Raw genomic sequence first — 25,562 nt, 5'->3', positions numbered from 1 at the left:
GGCTGTTGTTCATGTGAGATCTTCTTAATCTTGCTCTCTTATTATTGATGTTTGCCAAAAATATTGTTCTTGAGATTATGTGGTGATATATGCCTCTAATTTTAGCTAGAGAGAACTGATTGTAATATCTATTATTGGTTGATAGTGAAAGTTTTTGGGTGGACTATAGTCCCATGGTTTTTATTCTCCACATTGGAAAGGCTTTCCATGTAAAAATTTGGTGTTCTTTTTGTATTTCTGATAATTTGATCAGCTAGATATTTGTGAATGCCTATATATATATATATATATATATATATATTAGGTGGATTGGCTCCAGTTTTTTGTTTCTTAACAGGTTTACACATTGTGGGAGAGTTGTTGATTCCGTTGTGCTTTAATTGTCTTATATGTTGTTACCTCCCAATCCCAACAAGTGCTATTAGAGTGGGTTGTTGAATTGTTTTGACTTGTGTGAACAATGGAGACCAATACTGCTAGAATAATTAATCTAAATGGTACTAATTATCATACATGGAAAGAAAAGATGCAAGATCTTCTCTATGTGAAAAGTTATCATCAACCGGTATTTTCTACTGTGAAATCCGATGATAAAACTGAAGAGAAGTAGAAATTGCTTCATCGACAAGTGTGTGGATATATCAGGCAATGGATAGATGACAATGTTTGAATCATATTAGTGGAGAGACACATGCACGTAGTTTATGAACCAAACTTGAACAGTTGTATGCTCGAAAAATTGGAAACAATAAATTATTCCTCATAAAGCAAGTGATGTCCTTGAGGTATCAGGATGGAACTCCTATGACAGATCATTTGAATACATTCCAAGGGATCATTAATCAGTTAGCCGCAATGGGTATTAATTTTGATGATGAGGTAAAGGGATTATGGCTTCAAAACACTCTGCCGAACTTGTGGAAAACAGTGAGAATAACATTATCTAACTCAGCCCCGAATGATGTTCTCTCAACAATATAGACTTAAAATCTATCAGGAGATTCAAACACACAGTACATCAAGTTAGCAATGACGTCTCTGTAGAGTAGAGCCTCTTAATCTTCTTTCTTTTTCTTCTTTCTTTTTTTTTGTGGAACAATGGAGGAAGTGAGGCACTTTCCCTGGATTTATTAATTAAAGAATGGAACAAACGGAATAAGGAGAGCCTCTCAATCAAAAGGCTACTTTTTTGTTAATATGGAGGCCATTGATCAGTTTGGAAGCGTTTTTTTTGATGAAATCATGAGTATCCCCATACAATTCAAGAGCAGGATGATAATGAGGGTGCCTCGACAGTTTAAATCAGCTTATCACTTCTTCACACACCATAGGAAAGATGGTTCGGATCATATTTGACGGAGTTTGTGGAATACAACCTGAAGTGCGGAATTTTCTTTGGAAGAATATCCATAGTAACTTGCCCGCAGTGCAATTTATCGATCATAGGCATGATCATTACTCACCAGAGTGCCAAAGATGTCTTCAAGGTCAGATGTTGGGAGCATTTGCAGATCATTTAATGACAAGAGACCTATTAGAAGCAGAGGCCAAATACTTTATGTCAAGGACTGGCGCCTTAATTTTTATTTTTTTTAAAAAAAATGTGACATTTACAAACAATCCTCAACAATATCAGAAGTTTGATGGTACATAGGTACAGCTGCAAGTTTAGAGTTACAATTTCTCACCAAGGGAATCTAACAAAGTAGCTGACTGGCTAGCCCATTTTGGAAGGGATCAAGAAGGGAAACAAATCTTTCTTGATTTTGAAACTACCTCATGATGTAAATTAGATTAGAAAAAAACTATTTAATTCGGCAATACCGATATATGTTAAATGCAATAAATTATTAGATATGTAGATGAGTAAATTTTGATCAATATATTTTTATGTTGATTTTCTTGTTTCTATCAAAAAAAAAAACAATGACTATGAGGTTGGCCTTCCACTCTATGCAATCAAGCATGGTAACAAAGCCATACTAGTGTTTTCTTGGCATCATAAAACAAAGCTACACATGACCAAAATGTTCTGCTGGGCTAACTTTAGACCCATACCTAGCCCATTCATCAACAAGTTCGAATGGGTACCCAATTTGTGGAGTAATAGCCCTCATTAATATTTAGGAAAAATAACAATAACTTTTGCAGCTCTATCAATTAACTGAACACAAGAAAAGGTCAACTTAAAGCGGCTAAAAAGATAAATTGGAGTAAAGTTCGGTCCCAATTTCACAACGAAAAAACTAATGGGGCTCATCAACATGTGTTTCAAAAGTTTTCGGGGTGTTATCTTGTGCTTTCAGGTAAGTGAAATATTTTTCAGAAAAAAATTACCAAACAAGTACATCAGGAGATGAAAAGAAAATTTTAAAATGCATTTTTACTCTCTTTTTTTGAGCATTTTAAAATGCATTTTTACTCACTTTTTTGAGCTATCCCATCCTCAAATAGAGGATGAAGAGACCGAATCATTGGAAAGCAACTTCAAGCATTCGTCTTTTCTCTTAGCTTATCTGCTATGCGGTGGAAGGGAGAGTGTGGAGGAGAAGAGATAGGACTATCTATCACCACCGAAAAGAGGAAAAAGAAGGCTCCTTTGAATCTCCTCCCCCTCCTCTCTTCCTGCTGCTTGTGGAATTCATTCAAACTTGATATAATAATTATATACAGCATCATATGGTTTAAGTATAACAAAAATATCTTATATTATAACCTATTGCTAGTTCGAACTAGTCCCTACAACATGCATTGAGACAGGTGCTTACCACATATAAAAATTAGAGAAAATTATACAGAAATAAAAATTCATTCAAAAAATTATCTTTTCATACTTGTATATGTTTATTGCTCTCTTCCACCTTTAACCACCATGCTCAATAATAGGTCCAGTTTGGCATTTTTATCTGAGAATTCTGGCCTAGATGAAGAGTAAATATATCATTTCCTTAACTATGAAATAATGATGAAGAGAGGTGGTACATTTAGAATTATATTTATCATTATAGCGGAAGATAGTGGCCAATAACAAAAAAAATAATCATGCCAATTTGGACAGCAAGAAACAAGTAACATCCTGCATCCAACTTAAACTAGTGCCGGCAACTGGACTGCCGGAACTAGTTCAAGCTTAACGTAGGCATTGCAACAAATAAGATCTTATATTGGGAACGGCTGATGATGAATCGCGAACCAGTATCCGCGGAGCCTGAAAGCCTCGTCGCGAAAGACCGGACACGCGTGACTCAGAGAAGCAAAGCGAAAGGTCTAGGGTTCGGGGCTCAGGGCGAGTGTTTGTTCTAAGAGAAAGACGATGGCGGTGGAGGCGGCCCGCCCCCACAAGCTCCGGTGGGGAGAGCTCGACGAGGATGACGGCGGCGACCTCGACTTCCTGCTGCCGCCGCGGGTGGTGCTGGGCCCCGACGAGAACGGGATCAAGAAGACGATCGAGTACCGCTTCGACGACGAGGGCAACAAGGTCAAGGTCACCACCACCACCCGCATCCGCAAGCTCGCCCGCGCCCGCCTCAGCAAACGCGCCCTCGAGCGCCGCTCCTGGCCCAGGTTCGGCGACGCCGCCTGCGAGGACGCCGGCAGCCACCTCACCATGGTCTCCACCGAGGAGATCCTTCTCGAGAGGCCCCGCGCCCCAGGTTTGTTTCTTCTCCCTTTTTGTACCCTCTCAAGATTCCACCTTTTCGTGTTTTCTGAGGGTTTGGATTTGTTTTCTGGGATTATTTCTTGGATTGTATTTGATCTCTCTGAAAATCCTAGTTTCTCATGCTAAAGAAGAAAACAAATAAGGGAAAGGCAGGATCTTTTTTTATCTTCCATGGAATTGGTTACTCATCGAGATATTGATTGGATATGTTTGTTCATTACGTAGAAGGATAATCCTTCCCGATGAAAATTCTGGCGAAGAGGTTGACACATCTATGACATGTGAGAATTCTCCTTTCAAAATATCATTGATCAGACTACAATCGTTGGTCTTATTTTGTTGATCCAAAGAAGAAAAGGACAAATAAGATGTGTTTTTTTGTAGTTCATCATATATCCGATTATTGATCTAATATGTTAGTCACGGTAAAGAGGAGTCCTTGGAAATGAAAATTTTGGTGAAACATCGACGCATGAATTCTATATTAGATTTTTTTTGTGCTGAACAATCTCAAATAAATTTCATTTTAATTCAGATTCATTGATGCATACACCTTGAAATGCTTGTCTTCCGTCTTCTGGTAAAAGTGATCTTTTTTGGGTCTTAAACGGGGCTTAAACTGATTGGGCAATGTAGGATTTAGGGGAGCACTTTACTGCCTTATCCTGCAAAAGAATCTTAAAGAATCTTTACTGCTTTGTAATATTTGACCCTTTCCTTTTGTGTTTGTTTGATTTCTTAGCTGATTGCAAATAATCTATGTGCAGGGTTTCTTTGTCTGTGTATGCTTGGGCTATGAACTGTAATGCCTTCAGAGTAGGAGAAGGTAGAGAAGGACTGATGTTTAACACTTAAATCATATGACTTGAGTAATTTTCGGAAATACTAACCGACCTTAGGCTATGTGAATCCTTGAGCAAGTAGATTTTGATTTGGATATATTGGATGTTAAGTTGTCAGTACAGTTAAAGTTTGTAACCATCTGTTGGGGTAGGATTACTAAAATGATATAAGTGATAAGTAGTAATTGTTGCTTGTTCTGGTTAAATTAATATTTCAATAGTATGAGGACCATTGCCGGTGCTTTGGATTGCTTTGGACTCTGACTTTTGCATGTATGCTCTTATCGGAAGGGCATAGTGTAGATTGTTAAAGAGGATTTTGAATAAAATCTTAGCTATAATTCCATTTTAACTGTTTGCTGCAGGCTACAGATCTATCTCTCCTTCAACAGAAGCACCATCTGGGTTCTGTATGATGTGTTTCAACTAAGTCGTGTACTTTTAGTGCGTGAGTGGTTATAGACAAGGATGAAGATGTAAAATAATACATACATCTGATATTACCTATAGATCATGGCCATGAACAGGATACTTCAGCCTATTTTCTGAGATCCATCATGCTGCAATTCATGCATCAATCTGTCAGTCCTTCACAAAAGAGTATGCCCAAGTCCACTTAATAATCCATTCTATCCATAAATCTTCTTCTAAGGAAAGGCTTGAATCTAACAGTCATACGATCCTTGTTGAGGTCTGTTTTGATTACCTTAGTAAACTTCGGATTTGGTAAGGGCCCAATCCATGGTACAGATATTCTACTTATGTAAAGTAGAATTGTGCCTGAAAGGCACAAGGATGGGGCTTACCATCTCTCTAGACGCCATATGTTGGAATTGTACAGAGCATGGACCTTGTAGAGGCACACACCATTATGTTTAAGGGTTGGTATTTGCACCCAAGATGGAGGAGGTTTGATGCTGAAAGACTATTTCTAATGCATATAGTGCTCTTCTCTTGGGCACCTAGAAAAAATGCAAATGATCAGTGAGACTTTGAAGCTCTCCCTCTAACATGAAAACAGACTCTACAAATTTTAAAAAAAAATCCAAAGACAAGAAAACACTGTTTGTTCATTGATAAAGTGGTGTGCAAGAGGAATTCTGAATGAATATTGAAATTGAAGATGGCGACAGAGACTTGAAATTTACTAGAGGAGGTTACGAGGGAATATTGAACAAGAGTGATAGAGCTCAGGAGGAAAAGGTGCCAAGTTCGGTACATGGATATGGGATTCCGTGCTGTTGCGCATAAACATGGATGAGATTGCTGTACGAGTTTTTGATGATGGAGATGTGAGTTGTAGAAATGCAAATCCATCATGAGGTGAAGACTATTTTTATGAATTTGGTCACTACTAGTTGAAGTTGGTAAGGAGTATTATGCTAAGTGGGATGATAAGAAAAAAAATTGTGAAGAAGCATAGAAAACGAAATATGTTGAAGTGGCTGACAAGTTCATAATGAGAAAAGTTGTTTTTGCAACTACTTTTGTTGATGACTAGTCTATTTTTGTTAATGATGAAAGTGTTGAATTTGCTTCAGATAAGCACAAATTTGATGATGTTGGATTACAAGAATAGTTTATGGGCATCATGAATATTGAATTAGAGTTTATAGTTGAACTATTTTAGTTGCCCTACCTCTCTTTTGGGGCTTCAGACCCTGAGGCAACTTCTTTGTAAGCCCTTATATGGAGGGCATAACATGTAGTTCAGTGAGGTTTCTGAATATAATTTTGGTATCATACAATTTAGTAGTCTGCATAACATGTAGTTGAATTTTTTTGTTCAGTTTAGTAGCACCAATTGAATTATTGCAGTATCATACAATTGTTAGCATCATTTATAGATATGCATGTTTCCGCTATGTGCATTTTCCGCTCAAATAATATCATTCTCTGTACACTGTATTAAAAGCCACAAGGTTGCAATTAAAAAAGTTTATTTGCTTGGTATTATTTGGTGGGAGAATCCTCTTTGTGATGAATAACTGCCTTTGGAAGACTTTAATTTTCCAGAAGACCAAATTACATTGAGTTAAACATTGGTTGTATACCTGTCACTTGAGATGGTCCAAATAACAAGTTTCTATGATTCTAAAACCATCTGCAATGGTTTAGTGCCAAGGTTTCATGAACCAGCTTTCTATGATTCTAAAACCATCAGCAACTGGTTCATTGCGGTACTGGTGCATGCCGTACTGAGCTGAGATGTACCGGAACCAGGGGAGGGAGAGAGATGGGGGAGTAGAAGGAGAGCGGATGGAGAGGTGTAATTCGTTGTAGCTAAATCCTAATCCTAGCTAGCGTCATTGTCATGGAGTTGGCGTCATCATGGAGTTGTCGTTGTCGTGGAGCATAAAGAGAGGGGGGAGAGGAAGATTGAGAGAGTAGAATCGAGAGAGAGAGAGAGAGAGAGAGAGAGTTTTTATTTTTTAAAAAATGATTCGGTTCCTGAACCGAATCAACCAGCCGAACTGTCTCGATAACTTTTTGGTCCGGTTTAGTGCTGCCCGGAACTGCTTGGTTCAAGATGGTTCGGCGGCTCTTGGTTAATGCTATATAAGTTTCCAGTTAGTTGATGTTGCATTTAGGATCTGCTAGTGCTGTATGTCTTTGCTAATTGGGGGCAGATTTTTTTTTTTTTTTTGTTGCATTGTAAACATTGTAATCGCTGAAATCATCTGGGAGTTTGCCCAATGTCGAGCTTTAGGAGCCATTATTTATTTGTAGTATATGCAGTTGTTTTGTAAAAGGATACTTGAAGCAATCATATTCAGCATTCTAATATAAGTTAGGGGCGTCTTTTTCCCACTCTTCTGTTTGTTGCATCCCTTAGGATTTCTAGGGTGTTGTTTCTCTCTAAAAGATCACATTAATTTATGTGGCCTGCAGGATTACTATTTGATACAGCATCAGATCTGAGAAACAGCAGCTAATATGATTAAATTATCATGCATTGTTTTTAATTATTGTTAGTTTTTTCCATTTCATCCCTCTCTTCTTATTTCATTTATATTATTCCCTCAAGCTAAGTCCTTGACCCCCCAGTTGTGTGAATACTAAAGACTTGGTACCCCTGACTACAGGTAGCAAAGCTGAAGAAACAAAGGTTGCAGGAGACCCGTTGGCTGCTATCGGAAAAGCAGGTGCTGTTCTTATGGTATGCAGGACTTGTGGCAAGAAGGGCGACCACTGGACATCAAGATGCCCCTACAAGGACCTTGCCGCACAAACAGATGGCTTTATTGACAAGCCTCCAGCTGCTGAAACTGCAGCTTCATCAGGCCCTAGCAAGGGAACTTATGTTCCTCCAGGCTTGAGAGCTGGTGCAGAGAGGAGCGGAACTGAGATGAGGCGTCGGAATGACGAGAACTCAGTTCGGGTGACCAACCTTTCTGAGGATACCCGTGAACCTGACCTTCTTGAGCTCTTCCGTCCTTTTGGTCCTGTGACTCGTGTCTATGTTGCTGTTGATCAGAAGACTGGCGTAAGTCGGGGCTTTGGTTTTGTGAACTTCGTCAGTAGGGAAGATGCAGAGAGAGCTATCAGCAAGCTTAATGGTTATGGTTACGATAATCTTATCCTGAGGGTTGAGTGGGCTACTCCAAGGCCTAATTGAATCTGCATGTCGATTGCGGAAAGTTGGAGTTCAGACGAGTGCTTTGTTTTATCTTGCATTTCCCTATTTAAATTTTGCCATGAAATCTCTGGAATATTTTTGCCATCAGCGGATGTGCGCCAAGCATTTGCTTCTTGATCTTGGTTGGATATTTCATATTATAATTTTTATTTATTTATTTGTTTTTGTTAGGGTTAACAGTTGCTTTGGGGTCGAGTGTTTGCTTGACTTGTGATAATTTTGTTCTCTACCTCCTGGACGGTCTAACGTTTTAAATGTTCTGGCGAGTGGAAATGCTCGTTTTCCTAATGCACTTCTTCTTGGTTGGATGCTTTGTCGCAGAGATGCACCATTCTATCATGATTTGCTCCTCTTGCTTTATCTGGCTATGCGAGGTTCCGGCTCTGTTTGTTATTTGGGACAGCGGTATTTTTTTTTCTGAGAACATGTCGTGTTTCCCTGACTGTGCTTGGAGAGGGGCTGATGTGACAATGAAAAGGCCTCGAAATATTGGTAGCGGATCGGACTGATCATGATATATCTTGAAGGATTAGTTTTAGTGGGAACGTGGTGGTTATAGCATATAGAGTCGCTGGGGAGATTAGCGGAGCTTGCGGTTTCTCTTGCAGTTGGGACAAAAATTCCAAAGTCACAGAACTCTGAGAATGATTCGGGAAATATGGAAGTTATTTCATCATATCCTGCTGACATTATACGGTACGAAAACTTTATGGCAGCCACAGCGAAGCAAAATATTCACAGCATAATAATAACTAGTTCCTCTTCCCTGTAGACTTCTTGAGGGGTGGGTGCAGAGTAACATGCAGGTGCCACACCATACCATGCCATCGTCGGACCCAGATAGAGGTATTTGCTATTTATAGGCATGCCCTCCTCCTAGGCACTATGCTGCTGCTCCAAACCACCGGCCTTGATGCTCGTAATATACTTGATCTCCTCAGTCACATCCTTCATGGATGGCCGGTTCTGCCTCCTCTCCTCCAAGCAACCCATGTCGAGGAACCCCAGTGCCTTCATGGTGTCCAGCTCCAGCTGGGTGGCGCCCTCCTTGAGCGAGCCATCCGCCACCTTCATCAGCCTCTCCTCCTCCACCCTGCTCTGCACGTACACTTACATCACTAGGTCCCCTGTTGAAATCGATCTCCTTTTGCGACGTCAACAACTCCAGCAGCAGCACCTCGAAGCTGTACGCATCGCTCTTGTCGGTCAGCTGGTAATTCCAGGGGTCAAGGTAGCCGAGGGTGCCTTGGGCGTAGGTAAAGATGTGGCCGAGGTCGAATATGATTTCTTAACATTGTCGCTGTGAATGAGGATTCATATATATATATATATACATATGGAGCTATAATAGCTCTAGCAAGCTATCATCAAAAGGATTTAAATCAGTACATGCGTGAAAACTCTTCTTTTTGAAGGGTGCAGTAGTTACGGTTCCATAAGTTGGCTTGGACCATGGATAGGCTGGCTCAAGCGACAAAACTCTTGATATTAATCTTCTGCAGCAGAAAATTTTGGAGGCATCCATTTGCTTGAAGGATCTAGATTGCTTTTTTCTTAGCACATGACTCTTTTATGATAATTCATCAAGATCAAGCTCAGACCCATAGCGCCTCATAACTGTTCTCCTTCTTGGGTGGATATTATATCACTTAAGGCTAGTTTGATCATTCTTAAATTTTTGCTGACATGGCAATTTAGTCCCATTTAAGTTAATGGTTTGGCTAATATTCTATTGAGTTATGAGTTAATGCCATTAATTTAACTAGGTATAAGTGTAGATTTTACAAATTAGTGGATTATAAGTGTAATAAATATAAATCTCAAGAGAATTTTTGTAATTTACTCGTTTATTTATATTCTGGTATTTTGAGAAATCAGTTTTCTTGCAATTGTTCCCCTCACCCTTAGAAGAATACGACAATAATCAATAGGGTCTAAATATCCCACCAAATTCTGAACCCCCTCCAAGACCGAGAGTCTCTTTATAAACGTAGTCAAAAACAGACCCGCCGCTTCGATGATTGTTCGAGTTGGTTCAAACTAAAATGCTTTTATTCGGTATTAGATATCTCTAAACAAATTACCATTTGATTTGACTTATATTCTGAATGGTAGTATGGGAACAATGATCAGAGCGGAGAAATTTAGAAAAAAAAAGAAGAAGGGAATATGGGGTTGCGAAACAAACCGAGATTGGAACCTTTGTTTTTCTATTAAAATTCATGGCCTTTTGTTACCTTAAAAAGTAAAAGGAGGAAAATGGTGCACCCATCGAACACCATGAGAGCGCTTGAAGATCCACTCGGATCGCTAACCTATTGTTGGCTTTAGAGAGGCCCAATTGGAGTCTCAGAGGTGAGGCCATCCTGAGGCATTCCTTTGGACTGGGGGAGGAGCATCGAGAGCCGCAGCTATTGGTGGATGAGTCTGATTGATTTATTTCCAATGGCAGGTTCTTTTGATGGGGTTTTGGCCATAACTAAGAATTGAAAACGTTCTTCCATCCTACTTTTTCCTCGCCCATCCTGATCAAGAGTGCGGAAGAAGGGACTTCGGCAGCGGGCGTTGACCACCCCTCTAACCCACCAATGTCCCTATGGCCAGCATTGAACCTGTCGAAATTGTTCTTATTTTTTTTCCAACAATTTCAAAGCCTGTTTCTATTTTTTAGACCATGGATTCATGGCGAAACAACATGAAATTGAATTGGAGGTTAACACACCAAAATCAAAATCAAAGCATAAAATACCATGCAGAAGATTTCAACAAAGTTAGGTGATGAAGGGGTTTTGATCCAAGCTAAATAAAATATTTTACTCAGTTAATCTACTGAAAGATAAATCGAATTCCAAGATCCAATAGAAACATGGATTTGATCATGGAGAGGAGAGATGATTCAGGTCTTCACAAAATTAGACTCATTGTTTAAATCTGAAAATTAAAAGATAAAATTTTTAATTATTCAGTTCCTGACCTTGCAATGAGATTAGAATTTTCGTTGATGCCATGGATTGATCCTTCCTCCAGCGGCCAGCAGAAGTTTTTTTGCTCTCTTTTTGGGTACTTACCTAACAAATGCTTTAATAAACTTCCAACACAAAAGAAAGAGAACAAATGATTTTGATTTGATAATTTGATCAAAATTTAATATCCAAATAAAAGATTGATAGGAAATTTCAATATAGCCACCAAATAAAAAAGTTTCACATTATCTGAAAAAGTTGTCCGATGATCCCGACGAATCCAACGAGAAGGACAAGAAAAGCAAGAACCAAATTATTTAATGAATATATTTTGGATAATATTTTTTGTTTTGCACCACTATGCCCAAATCAAAGCAGCTATATAAGAGCAAATTAGATAAAAAATTTTATATGATACATAATAGTAGACACCAGTTCGAATATAGCAATCAATTCAAAATAGAACTAAAACAAACAAAGGTGCACACTATGAGAACATGCAAGAGGATATGACTCCATGCATTTGCTCTTATTTAATAAAAAGGGAAACCACGAACATAGAGATAGAACTTGCTGATCAAGCCATCATGTTGAGAACGGTCCCGAGGAAGAAGGTGAAGTATGAGACCGCTAGTGTATCCCACATGATGCGCTTCACTGTGTGGGAGGTGGGTGGTTTCATGGTGCCGATCAAAAGTTGCATGAGATGGATCACGAGAACTAGAATGAGGGTGAAATTGATGAAACTAGCAAGAGCGTACAACTTGAAAGCCAGTTTGTGGGACTCGGATTCGGCACTAGCAGGCACCAGGGTTTTTAGGGCTTTGGAGAGGCACAATTGGAGTTGTTGCTGGTGGTCCAAACCGAGAACGATTGGCACAGCGGTGTGAACGGGGTTCCCTTTGAGTTGCTTTGGTTGCGCTCCGCCCTCCGCCGTGAAACCTGCAAGCAAGCCTCGCACCACCACCGGGGTAGTGGGGGCCCTCCGACGATCAAGTCAGAGGAGATCGAAGGAGAAGGAGAAGGAGAAGGTAGCAGGTGAGATGATACTCTGGAAGATATATCTTACCCTCCCCCTTCCCCCCCAGCCTCATATATATCAGGCTGGGGGGTTTTTCCGGGGATTCGTCATCGTGTGGCACGATGGGGCTGCCACTAACATGGCCGTTATAGGGCGTCGTGGAGCAGCGCTGGGTACAGCCATGGCAGGGCATAGTGGAGCTCCGCTTTGTACGGCTGTTACAGGGGATCGTGGGGCAGCGCCGGATACGGCCGTTGCAGGGAGTAGTGGAGCAGGGGGCCGCGGCGTGCCTCAGAGGAACAGTCTGTTGTTGTCGAGAGATTGCCGACTCGGGGTCGGCCGTAGTCTTCCTGGGCGCGCGTGCCGGTCACGTGGGGCATGGTGGCTAAGTTCCTCCGTAACAGTAGCCCCCCACTCCCGAGCCTGGAACCAGGAGGGGAACGGGTGAAGGGAGTGATGCTTCGAGATTGCCGCCATCCCTCGGAAAGGCGCGCGCGCTCCGAGCTTCCCGCCTTCTTTATGGCGTATGGCAGTTGTCGGTGATCTGGCGGTCTGCGGATTTCGGCGGACATCCTTCCTCTTTTTAACTCTCGGTAGCGCCTCGCCGACTCCTGACTCTTGAAGTTCCTCCGGCGCTAGGCCAGGCATCCGAGGGTTAGGCCTCAGGAAATTCATCCGGCGCTAGGCCAGGTATCCGAGGGTTAGGCCTCAGAAAATTCATCCGGCGCTAGGCCAGGCATCCGAGGGTTAGGCCTCAGGAAATTCTTCCGGCGCTAGGCCAGGCATCCGAGGGTTAGGCCTCAGGAAATTCTTCCGGCACTAGGCCAGGCATCCGAGGATTAGGCCTCAGGAAATTCTTCCGGCGCTAGGCCAGGCATCCGAGGGTTAGGCCTCAGGAAATTCATCCGGCGCTAGGCCAGGCATCCGAGGGTTAGGCCTCAGGAAATTCATCCGGCGCTAGGCCAGGCATCCGAGGGTTAGGCCTCAGGAAATTCTTCCGGCGCTAGGCCAGGCATCCGAGGGTTAGGCCTCAGGAAATTCATCCGGCGTTAGGCCAGGCATCCGAGGATTAGGCCTCAGGAAATTCTTCCAGCACTAGGCCAGGCATCCGAGGGTTAGGCCTCAGGAAATTCTTCCGGTGCTAGGCCAGGCATCCGAGGGTTAGGCCTCAGGAAATTCTTCCGGCGCTAGGCCAGGCATCCGAGGGTTAGGCCTCAGGAAATTCATCCGGCGCTAGGCCAGGCATCCGAGGGTTAGGCCTCAGGAAATTCTTCCGGCGCTAGGCCAGGCATCCGAGGGTTAGGCCTCAGGAAATTCTTCCGGCGCTAGGCCAGGCATCCGAGGGTTAGGCCTCAGGAAATTCCGCTCGTTGGTCGGCCAAGGCTGGCGCAAGCCGAGGCGACCGGTCGGGGCTTCGGGCTAGTCTGCCCCCGGGATGGTCATCGGGTTAGCCTGGAATCTGAGGGCCGAGCCTCGGGGAATTCCGCTCATTGGTCGGCCAAGGCTGGCGCAAGCCGAGGCGACCGGTCGGGGCTTCAGGCTAGTCTGCTCCCGGGATGATCATCGGGTTAGCCTGGCATCCGAGGGCCGAGCCTCGGGGAATTCCGCTCGTTGGTCGGCCAAAGCTGGCGCAAGCCGAGGCGACCGGTCGGGGCTTCAGGCTAGTCTGCTCCCGGGATGATCATCGGGTTAGCCTGGCATCCGAGGGCCGAGCCTCGGGGAATTCCGCTCGTTGGTCGGCCAAGGCTGGCGCAAGCCGAGGCGACCGGTCGGGGCTTCAGGCTAGTCTGCTCCCGGGATGATCATCGGGTTAGCCTGGCATCCGAGGGCCGAGCCTCGGGGAATTCCGCTCGTTGGTCGGCCAAGGCTGGCGCAAGCCGAGGCGACCGGTCGGGGCTTCAGGCTAGTCTGCTCCCGGGATGATCATCGGGTTAGCCTGGCATCCGAGGGCCGAGCCTCGGAGAATTCCGCTCGTTGGTCGGCCAAGGCTGGCGCAAGCCGAGGCGACCGGTCGGGGCTTCAGGCTAGTCTGCTCCCGGGATGATCATCGGGTTAGCCTGGCATCCGAGGGCCGAGCCTCGGGGAATTCCGCTCGTTGGTCGGCCAAGGCTGGCGCAAGCCGAGGCGACCGGTCGGGGCTTCAGGCTAGTCTGCTCCCGGGATGATCATCGGGTTAGCCTGGCATCCGAGGGCCGAGCCTCGGAGAATTCCGCTCGTTGGTCGCGCGCCTATCACTTGCCGCTCGACGGGGTTTCTCCGTGGCCAGCTGCGATCGTATTTGTCCTCCTCTCGACGCGTCGCCTGGGGAACACCAGAAGGCTATTAAATGCTAATTGAGGCGTTACCTGGGAAATCGGATCGGCCAGTTGCTGCTTGCGAGGAGTGCCAGTTAAGCGGCCGCGATACGCGCGTTCTTCGAGGCGGATGCGGCCTGGGCGCGTGCGGAGATACGTGTGCCGTGGGATACACGCCGCCCGGAGTGTCCTGCATAAAGAATGCAATTAAGGAGAACGACGCTTAGGAGATCGTGGTAGGATACGCCTCGAGAGCTGGAACGGCTCCGGATTCGGTGCGCCCGCCTTTATTGGAGCCACCCACATCGGAACGACCGGGGGGCCACAGTTTGGCTATAAATATAAGTGCAGGCGCGGTGGAGCCTGCCAAGCCGGAGCTATTCAGGTTGCCATGGATCGTGGACCTCCTCTCCGGCGTGTGGCTGGGAAACCCCCGCCGGAGGAACGGGAGGCGCGCCCCTCGCGACTTCCGCCAACTAGCCGTTTCATCTGGGATCAACAAGGAGGTTCTCCCCGGCGGAACTCCGCTCTAGGCGTTTCATCCGAGATCACATCCCCCCTCCTTTCAGCCCCGCCTCCCGATTGAGCTCTGCGCCAGACGCTTCATCCGGGATCGCGCCTCCTCGCGCTCTTCTCCCTTGTATTCCTTCCCTCCCCTTCTCCTGGGGAGGACCGGAATATCCCTTGGAGGTGGCGTTCCTCTGGAGGCAGCGGGAACTCCTCCTTCATCCACTTCTTCTTCGTCAGCGCCGGCTCTTCGTCTTTTGCGTGAGGCGTCGATGGCGCCTCCGGGGAGAAGCACCCATGCCCGGTGGGATTGCAGCTACTTCGGATGGAGGGTTCGGGATCCCAAATCTTCAGCTCCACGGAGTCTCCACCTCTTCCTTGTTTTCTTTACTCCCCAATTCCCCTCTGGGAATTCTTTGTAATCACACGAACACACCGTTGTAACCAGGAATTATTGAAATGAAAAGAATTGTACATTTTTCGAACTGTCTTCCTGGCTTTGTCGTTCTACTGGTGATACACCCGCAGGTTAGCGGAATTCCAGCACCTCGGAATTTCTCGACCATCTAGGGCCTCCAACTGGTAGGAGCCAGGTCGGTTTACCCAGCGAACCCTATACGGGCCTTCCCAATTTGGCGCCAGCTTCCCACCTTCCGCGGGTTGAGATGCTTTGGCTCGCCTTAGCACCAGATCTCCGATTCTGAAAAGTTTCGGTCGGACCTTGGAGTTATAATATCGGGCCACCCTCCGCTGATACATCGCCATCCGAACCTGTGCCATTTCTCTTGCTTCTTCCAAGAGGTCCAGGTTCCCTCGGAGTTGCTCCGAATTGGCCTCGGGTCGGTGCGCGGCCACCCGGGGCGAGGGGAGTCCGAGCTCCACGGGAACAACCGCTTCCGTGCCATAGGTTAGGCTGAAAGGCGTCTCCCCGGTAGGGGTCCGATGCGTGGTCCGATACGCCCAAAGGACATTCTCGAGTTCTTCGACCCAAGCTTGCCCCGTCCGACCGATTCGCGCCTTAATTCCTTGGAGGATTGTCCGATTTGTGACCTCGGCCTCACCGTTGGTTTGGGGATGCGACACAGATATGAACCGATGCTCGATCCCGAACTCCTCGCAGAAGTCACGGAAATGCTTGTTGTCGAACTGTCGACCATTATCCGAGATGAGGACCCGAGGTACCCCAAATCGGACAATGATGTTTTTCTTCACGAACTTCCGGACTTGCGCCTCCGTGATAGTGGCCAGCGGCTCTGCCTCCACCCACTTGGTGAAGTAGTCGATTGCAACAATCAAAAATTTACGCTGGGCTGAAGCGACGGGGAATGGTCCGAGGATATCCATTCCCCACTGTGCGAAGGGCCAGGGCGCGGTGATTGGTGCCAAGGGAACAGAAGGGACTCTCTGGACGTTGGCGTGGCGCTGGCAGGCGTCGCATTTCCGTACGTGATCCTTCGAGTCCTCCAACAAGGTAGGCCAATAATAGCCTTGCCTCATGATCTTGTGCGCTAAGGACCTAGCCCCCAAGTGCGATCCGCAGACGCCCTCATGGACTTCGCCGAGGACGTAGGCCGCCTCCGAGGGGCGGAGGCACCTTAAGAGGGGGGCGGTAAACGAGGTCCGATACAGCCTCCCTTCATAGAGTACGTAGTGGGCGGACTTCTTGACAAGTCGCCGAGCTTGATCTTCGTCTTCAGGGAGGATCCCTTCGGCGAGGTAGGCGACGAGCGGGTCCATCCAAGACGGCTCCGGATCAATCGCCATCACCGCTCCAGCCTCGCCGATGCTCGGGGCCTCCAGGGTCTTCAGGTAGATTGCCCTCGACAAGTTGTGCGCCTCTGCGCTCACCAAGCGGGACAACCTGTCGGCCCTAGCATTTTCGCTTCTGGGGACCTGCTGGATGTCGACACTGCCGAGATCGGGAATGAGTGCTTGCACCTTCCGGACGTAGTTCTGCATGGTCGGGCTCCGGGCCTCGAACTCCCCACGGACCTGCCCGACCACCAGCTGGGAGTCGGTGAAGACCTTCAAACGCCGGATGCCGAGATCCCTGGTGAGTTTGAGTCCTGTGACTAGGGCCTCGTACTCCGCCTCGTTGTTGGTCACTGGAAATTCAAATCTCAAGGCATACTCGGCTATCACTCCATCAGGACTGGTAAGGACCAGCCCGGCTCCTCTACCCTCGGGGTTCGACGACCCATCGATGTGAAGCGTCCAGGTCGGGAGGTCGAGGCTGGGCGTTTCCGGCGGTCTAGGTTCCGCCTCCTGCACCGTGCACTCAGCGAGGAAATTCGCGAGCACCTGGGCCTTGATGGCGGGTCGAGGCTGGTAGCGGATGTCGAACTCACCGAGTTCTATTGCCCACTTCACCAGCCGTCCCGCATTCCCGGGGTTGCTGAGGATCTGTCGTAGTGGTTGATCAGTTAAGAGGGTGACAGAATGGGCCTGGAAATAGGGGCGGAGTCTCCTGGTCGCGGTCAGCAGCGCGAAGGCGATCTTCTCAGCCTTCGTATACCGCGTCTCGGCATCCCGTAGGACCCGGCTGATGTAGTACACGGGCTTCTGGAGCTTTGCCTCTTCCCGAACCAGCACCGCACTGACCGCGGTTGGGGAGACCGCCAGATAGAGGTAGAGCATCTCCCCTTCTTGCGGCTTGGACAGTAGGGGAGGGACGCCAGGTATTCCTTGAGCTGGTCGAATGCTGCTTGACATTCGGCCGTCCAGAGGAAGTCTTTCGGGCGTTTTAACACCTTGAAGAATGGTTGGCAGCGTTCGGCCGATTTTGCCACAAATCGTCCAAGCGCGGCGACCCTTCCAGCGAGCTCCTGAACCTCCTTTACTTTGGTCGGAGGGGACATACCTTGGATGGCCTTGATTTTGTCCGGGTTGGCTTCGATACCCCGCTGGTTGACAATGAAACCGAGGAACCTCCCGGCCGAAGCGCCGAAGGCGCACTTCGCTGGGTTCAGCTTCATGCGAAACTTCCGCAAGGTGGTGAAAGTCTCCTCCAAATCCGCGATGTGCTGGTCTGCATGGCGGCTCTTCACCAGCATATCGTCCACGTACACCTCCATGTTCCGGCCGATTTGCTCTTTGAAGATTTTGTTGACGAGGCGCTGGTAAGTGGCGCCAGCATTCTTCAGACCGAAGGGCATTACCTTGTAGCAGTACAGCCCCCGGTCTGTTATAAAGGCAGTTTTCTCCTCGTCCTGTGGGGCCATCATTATCTGGTTGTAACCGGAGAAGGCGTCCATGAAAGACAGCAGCTGATATCCGGAAGTCGCGTCGACCAGTTGGTCTATTCGCGGAAGCAGAAAGCTATCCTTAGGGCACGCCTTGTTCAGGTCGGTATAGTCGACGCACATCCTCCACTTTCCGCTCGCCTTCCGGACAAGTACAACATTTGCCAGCCACTCGGGGTAGCTTACCTCCCTTATGAATCCTGCCTCCAAGAGCTTGTCTACCTCCTGGTCGACCACCCGGATCCGATCCGGGGCACAGTGTCTCTTCTTCTGCTTTATTGGTCGGTGGGTCGGGTCGACGTTGAGGGCGTGAGAAATGACCTCCGGGTCGATCCCAGGTACATCGGCCGCCGACCAGGCAAATACATCGGCATTGGCTCGGAAGAATTCCACCAACCGGGCCCGAGCTCCCGGGTCGAGATTGGCGCCGACCCGGACCGCCCGGTCGGGGCGGCCTTCCTCAAGGGGGACTTCGACCACACCCTCGGCCGACTCCCCCTGCCACAAGGCCACCTCGTCTCTGGCATCAAGGGACTCGACGCTTAGGGCTTCCACGGGCTTCTTCCCTTTGAGGGTTGCTAGAAAACATTGCCGTGCGGTCGGTTGGTCACCTCGGACCTCTCCGATCCCGACCGCCGTGGGGAACCGCATGAGCAAGTGGTACGTAGAGACTAGGCCTGTTAACGAGCCGAGCTGCTCGGGCCCGGCTCGGGCTCGGCCCGGTAAAAGCTCGGCTCGAGCTCGGCTCGTTAGTCAAACGAGCCCGAGCCCGAGCCCAAAATAAAGCCCGTTTAAACTCGAGCTCAAGCCCGAGCCCGAGCCCGAGCAGCTCACGAGCCCAAACGGGCTCGTGACACCACCACCACCACCCCCACCCCCCAACCCAACCCACCCCACCCACGCTCGTGACTCAAACCATTTTTGACCCACCCCCCAGATCCCCCCACCCCACCCGGCCACCCCTCTCCTCTGAAAATTGCTCTCAACCCGCCTCCCCCGAGGGTCCCGACGACCTCCTCCACGCCTCCCTCGACGTCGTCGCCGAGGGCTTCCGCACCTCCGAGCTCGGATTTCCCAGGACCCTCTCCGCCACCCCGCCTCGCTCGGATCGACCTCCTCCACGCCTCCCTCGACGTCGTCGCCGAGGGCTTCCGCGCCCCCAAGCTCAGATCCCCCAGGACCCTCTCCGCCGCCCCGCCTCGCCCGGATCGACCTCCTCCACGCCTCCCTCGACGTCGTCGCCGAGGGCTTCCGCGCCCCCAAGCTCAGATCCCCCAGGACCCTCTCCGCCGCCCCGCCTCGCCCGGATCGACCTCCTCCACGCCTCCCTCGACGACCTCCTCCAGATCCCCCAGGCCCAGGACCCTCTCCGCCGCCCCGCCTCCGCCCCCTGGACCGACTGCCTCCCTCGCCCGCCTCGACCTCCTCCGTCCTCTAGGCTCACCCCGCCGCCGCCGCCTCCCTCGCCCGCCTCTACCTCCTCCGCTGAGGGCTTCCGCGCCTCCGAGCTCGCTGCCATCGCCGCTGCCTGCCCCAACCTCTGCCACCTCCTCGCCCCCGGCGTCTTCAACCCCCGTAGCCCCACTACTTCGAGTTCGTCGACGACGCCTCCCTCCTTGCCCTCGCCGCCGCTTGCCCCCCGTCTCTCCCTCCTCCACCTCGTCCGCCCCTCCACCCTCTCTCCCGCTCGCCCAATCCCGATCCCTAGGACCACATCCCCATCCCCGGGCTTGGGCTTGGGCTCGGGCTCGGGCTCGGGCTCGGGCTCGAGCTCGGGCTTGTAATTGAAACGGGCTTTACGAGCTCAAGCCCGAGCCTTTGATGTGCCAAACGAGCCCGAGCCCGAGCCCAATACAGAGCTCGGTACCGAGCCCGAGCCCGAGCCCGAGCCCAAGATTCTGTGAAACGAGCCGAGCCCAAACCTCCCAGGCTCGGGCTCGGGCTCGGCTCGTTAACAGGCCTAGTGGAGACCACCGCGCGAAGGGCGTTCAGCTCGGGTCGCCCGAGGATAGCGTTGTAGGCCGAGGGAACACGGACGACCAAGAACCCGAGTCGCACCGTGGCTTCTGCGGGTGCGACGCCCGCAGTCACAGGCAGCTCAACGACACCTTCCGCCGGGACAGCGTCACCGGTGAATCCTACGAGGGGGGTGGACATTTTGTGCAACAACTGTCTGGACAAGCTCATCTTTTGGAAGGCCTCGTAAAACAAAATATCAGCTGAGCTTCCACTATCCACAAGAACACGCCTTACATCATAGTTTGCCATAGTGAGGGAGATCACCATGGCGTCATCGTGGGGAGTCTGAACCCCCTTTACATCCTCATCAGAAAAGGTGATTACATTGCCGACCCTCTGCCTCTTTACGACGGCCGTCCCTGACGCTTCCGTCGAGCCCCCTGCGTTCCTCACGGGCCGAGAGCAGCCCCCAGTGATAGTGTGGATCACGCCCGCAACGGGTTGATTCTGCTCCCGAGGCTCCGGAGGAGCCGGGTCGGCCGGACGCGGGTCTGCGGGGGGACGTCGGTCGCTCACATATCGACCGAGACGCCCCCGACGGATAAGAGCCTCGATCTCGTCCCGAAGCTGGAAGCAGTCCTCTGTGTCGTGGCCGTGGTCTCGGTGGTACTCACAGTACGCCCGGGAGGGCCTCTTTCCAGGGATCCTTCGTATCTGTCTCGGGGCCGGGAGGTCCTCCCGCCCCTTGATCTCCATAAGGATCTGGGCCCGGGGAGTCAGGAGAGGGGTGTACCGGTTGAAACGTCGGGGCGGAGAACGAGGGCGTGGGGCGCCGTGGTTCTTCGCCGGCGACGGGCTTCTGCGCCGACGCTGGGGCGTCGGGCTCCTCCTCTGGCGTGCCTCTTTCCGCCTTTTCTTCCCAAGCTTTTGTGGGATCTCGGCGGCCTCCTTGCTCCGGTGGGCGGCCGCCTCCTCGGCGTCCGCATACTGGTTCGCCCGGGACAACAGCTCTGGGAAGCTCCGCGGCAGGCGTTTGTCCAGGGAGAAGGTGAGTCTGCCCTTCCGGAAGCCACGCTTCAGGGCTGAAAGAGCTACCTCCTGACTCAGGTTCCGGACCTCCAGCGTAGCCCTGTTGAAGCGGGTAAGATAATCCCGCAGGCTTTCTCCCTCGTTTTGCCGGACATCAAAGAGGGAGTCGGAGACCAGTCGCCGCCGGCTACTGACGGCGAAATGAGTGATGAAGAGGCGAGTAAACTGGTCGAAGGACCGGATTGAGTCAGCCTCCAGCCCGGCGAACCATGCCCTCGCCGGGCCACGGAGGGTTGCCGGAAAAGCCTTGCAGAGAAGGTGATCTGATGCTCCGTGGAGGAGCATAAGGGTCCTGAAACTCTCGACGTGATCCCGCGGGTCCGCCGCCCCGTCATAGGGCTCGATCGCCGGCATTTTGAACCCCGGCGGATTCGGGGTCCGCAGGATCCTCGAGGCGAGCGCCGGCTGGGAGGAGATCTCTAAGTCGGCGAAGGGATCTTTGGAATGGCCCTTCAGGACCTGGAGTTGTCGGTGGAGATCGTCCACCCGCCGGTCCAGGGAACGCGACCGGTGGGTGGGAGACAAGGAGCGGCGAGAGGGGGACCGACTGGAGCGCGGGTTCCTCGAGGACTGGGGGGTCTGGGAACGCGCCCGGGCCCGCCTCTCGTACCCCGCGCAGCTCCGGTGGGAAGGTCCCGGCAGAATGGAGCGTGCTCGAGAATCCTCCTCGCGCCGGCGCTCCTCCCTATGGGAGAGGAAGGAACGCGGGTTGAGGAGGACAGGCGAACGCTCAGGCAGCGGCGGCTCCTGAGCCTGCTGCGGCGCTCGGGACATCGCACCCTGCAGATTCTGCACCGCCTCCGCGAGGGTGCGAACCTGCTGGGTTAGCTGGTCGAACTAGGCGGCTTCGACCATCTGAATGGGCGGTGGGGCGGTGGAGTGTTACTGAGAGCGTGTTGGGGATGCAGCGGCCTCCCGGCCAGTGGCGCGAGAGGCCCCGCGACCGGAAGCATTGGAAGCTCCACGACCACCTCGCCGTGCCATTACGATCGCTCTGAGATCCGGTGCCCTTTCTCTAGCGCCAACTGTTGCTGGTGGTCCAAACCGAGAATGATTGGCACAGCGGTGTGAACGGGGTTCCCTTTGAGTTGCTTTGGTTGCGCTCCGCCCTCCGCCGTGAAACCTGCAAGCAAGCCTCGCACCACCACCGGGGTAGTGGGGGCCCTCCGACGATCAAGTCAGAGGAGATCGAAGGAGAAGGAGAAGGAGAAGGTAGCAGGTGAGATGATACTCTGGAAGATATATCTTACCCTCCTCCTTCCCCCCAGCCTCATATATATCAGGCTGGGGGGTTTTTCCGGGGATTCGTCATCGTGTGGCACGATGGGGCTGCCACTGACATGGCCGTTACAGGGCGTCGTGGAGCAGCGCTGGGTACAGCCATGGCAGGGCATAGTGGAGCTCCGCTTTGTACGGCTGTTACAGGGGATCGTGGGGCAGCGCCGGATACGGCCGTTGCAGGGAGTAGTGGAGCAGGGGGCCGCGGCGTGCCTCAGAGGAACAGTCTGTTGTTGTCGAGAGATTGCCGACTCGGGGTCGGATTGCTGGATCAAGGGGCAGCCGACTCGGGGTCGGGCTGCGGAGCCGAAGATATCCGACCCGAGGTCGGATTGCTGGATCAAGGGGCAGCCGACTCGGGGTCGGGCTGCGGAGCCGAAGATATCCGACCCGAGGTCGGATTGCTGGATCAAGGGGCAGCCGTAGTCTTCCTGGGCGCGCGTGCCGGTCACGTGGGGCATGGTGGCTAAGTTCCCCCGTAACTGGAGTATTGGTGGTAAGGCCGTTTCGAGGAGGTTTGTTTGGGTAGGAGCAGTTACCTACCGATGGTTGAGTCTCAAAATGCAACCCTATCCTATATTTTTTTTAAAAAAGTTACATATTAATGATATAAAAAATGAAACTACGAATCATTGCACAAATCTATTATCAAAAAACATATGATAATATCTTTAGACTCTTCTCGAATAAAGCTATCATCTAAGTGGGTATGAGTCATTCTATAGAACTTTACCTCATCAGACTCCCTCCTATGTTCTTCTATCTATAAAAAAAAATAGTATATGTTATATGATATATGGTCCATGATACATGATACATGATACATAGTTCAATATGAAGAATAAAGTTTCAATTTGAAGTAAAGAAGTCCAAAAGTTTGTGTTTATGTCAAGAAGTCCAAAAATGAATACAATTGAAGCTCGACCTATAGTTAATAATTCAGAAACAATGCTTGCCTTAGACCTTCAAATGGAAGCCGAGTCTGCCAAAGTTAACCATAAACAGGTGTAGATATGAATAATTTGGACTTGATTCTGAGGCACAGTGGAGAACAACTAGGACTGGTTTTCATGCAGGCTCTACACTCTATCAATACACATGGGAAATGAATCAACTTGTCATTACATCAAAAAGTTTGGACAAACTAACATTTGGAAGAGATGTTCCAAGTTAAGGAGTTTTATGAGAAATATTCTGACATATTTTCTTGGGAAAAAGAATAATAGCATGCACATTAGCTGATCTGGTTCAGAACTGGTTAAGTGTGTTTCATTTTTTATTGTTCTACTTTCATAGCTTATATGTTCTGTGCCATGTAGAGTATCACAGTTGTCCTGTTGACACAGAATTCTTTTTTCCTTCCAGATATCTACTTCATGTAATAAAATGTTTTTAAGAATTTCTACTTCTCTCCCTCATAATTCAAACAATATGGACCAAGTCCTTCCCTGATGTGTCAAGCTAAGAGATCATAAATAATATTTTTAAATGTGAGAGATCAACAAGGTAACAACCCCAGTAAGATTCAGATCACAGACTCAGAAAAGAAAATTCAACAAGTAAGGCAAATAAATGGGTTCATCTCAACTGTATTTATTTGGTCAATAGCTCTCCATGTTATAAGCTTCCAGCAAACTCAAAGAATATCTATAAATATGTATAGACAAAAAATTCATGATCGCGATCCATTTTGCAATGGGTGATTGAAAAGCCAAAAATAAGTCTATCATTCGGCAATGAAATATATTTCAGTCTTCTAGGTTTCAGTATACCCATCTATATGAAAAGCTCACAATAGCTAATAGAAGCATCTAATCAGCATAAATAGTCGCCATACTTTGGTCCATATATCCGAGGAGTTCTAACATAAGCTCATAAAAGTAAACTTATTTTAAAGTAACCTTGAGAATTTTCAAAATCCTTGCTTTGGTTTTGCAATCATCAACAGAATTCAGGAAAGATGGCTATTGTCCTAACTAATCCCAGTTCTTCAATGCATTGAAGAAATCGATGTTTGAATGAAAGTGGTGGTGAGATCCAAAAAGATTTCAATTATATTTCCCGAAAAATTGCCATGGTATGTACAAAAGTTCCTCCTCTCAAGCAAAATCTGGCCATCCCATTATAAACACCATATAGGAGTACCATCTCCAGCCCAAGTTATATCATTTCATACTTATCGTATAATGAATCTCCTGAGAACAGACATGAATAAAACCTATCTATGAGTATAAAGAAATGGTTATCATGAAGTAGTTGTTTTTTTCCTAAAGAAAGAAAATTTGGATTGCTAAAGGAGAATTAATACCTGCATATATAATGCAACCATCTGAGCTCCATGCATCGAACCGAGTAATGGGCCGTAATTAGAGGAGGTAAAACGTGTACCCTTTGGATAAATCCTCAATAGGTTCTTTTGAGTAAACCTACAAAAAAGATTTGTGCAGCTCGGGAATTTGTGCTCCAACGTATTTTACATGCAGAAATTTATCAGGCAAAATTTAGTTCATGAGAATAAAAAAAAAAAGCGAGATGCGTATTATTTAAGATAACCTGCAATCTCTTCACTTCTCAACTATTTGACTTAAATGGAAGGTGTGCAACCGAAGGCTTATGCATGCTCACACCAATAGAAAAGAGGGCAGATATGAAATATCACCTAAAAGTATTATGTTCTTTTCTAAAGGTACTAGACAATTTCAGTTCCATGAGAAATTACAGCTTTTTCAAACACTAGCTCACTTAAGCTAAGACCAGTTACTTTATCAGGATCAATTTTAAATGCATCAGCTCGCTCTCCCTTTCTTTTTTTGGCAGCAATTACTATTAGACGCTTGTACTCAGGTGCAACTATCTGATGTGGTTTTTTATCACCTTCATCAGGATCTTCATCTTCATGGTGGTGTTCGCTATGTTCATGCACGATCTGCAAGTCAATAAGGAATACATCAAAGTTGCACAATTACAGATAAAGAATTGAGGAGTAAGTGAAAAATTATGATTGATCTTTTGTTTTTTTCATAATATCAATCGTTGGATTGCGTCTTGCGTAGATCGCAAGGCATT

The 25,562-nt window shown here is 48.5% G+C and overlaps 1 protein-coding gene across 1 annotated transcript; it reads left to right on the top strand.

The window, feature by feature from the left end:
* Positions 1-3,180: 3,180 nt before the first annotated feature.
* On the top strand, positions 3,181-8,431 carry LOC103716760 (eukaryotic translation initiation factor 3 subunit G-like). Its single transcript, XM_008804910.3, has 2 exons — positions 3,181-3,653; positions 7,590-8,431. The coding sequence occupies exons 1-2, from the start codon at positions 3,314-3,316 to the stop codon at positions 8,120-8,122; spliced, it is 873 nt and encodes a 290-aa protein (XP_008803132.1). The 5' UTR covers positions 3,181-3,313; the 3' UTR covers positions 8,123-8,431.
* Positions 8,432-25,562: the final 17,131 nt, after the last annotated feature.

Source organism: Phoenix dactylifera, chromosome 13 (genome assembly GCF_009389715.1).
Source record: "Phoenix dactylifera cultivar Barhee BC4 chromosome 13, palm_55x_up_171113_PBpolish2nd_filt_p, whole genome shotgun sequence".
NCBI lineage: Eukaryota > Viridiplantae > Streptophyta > Magnoliopsida > Arecales > Arecaceae > Phoenix > Phoenix dactylifera.
The sequence above is the reverse complement of the archived record's forward strand: the minus strand, read 5'-3'. Positions and strand labels throughout refer to the sequence as shown.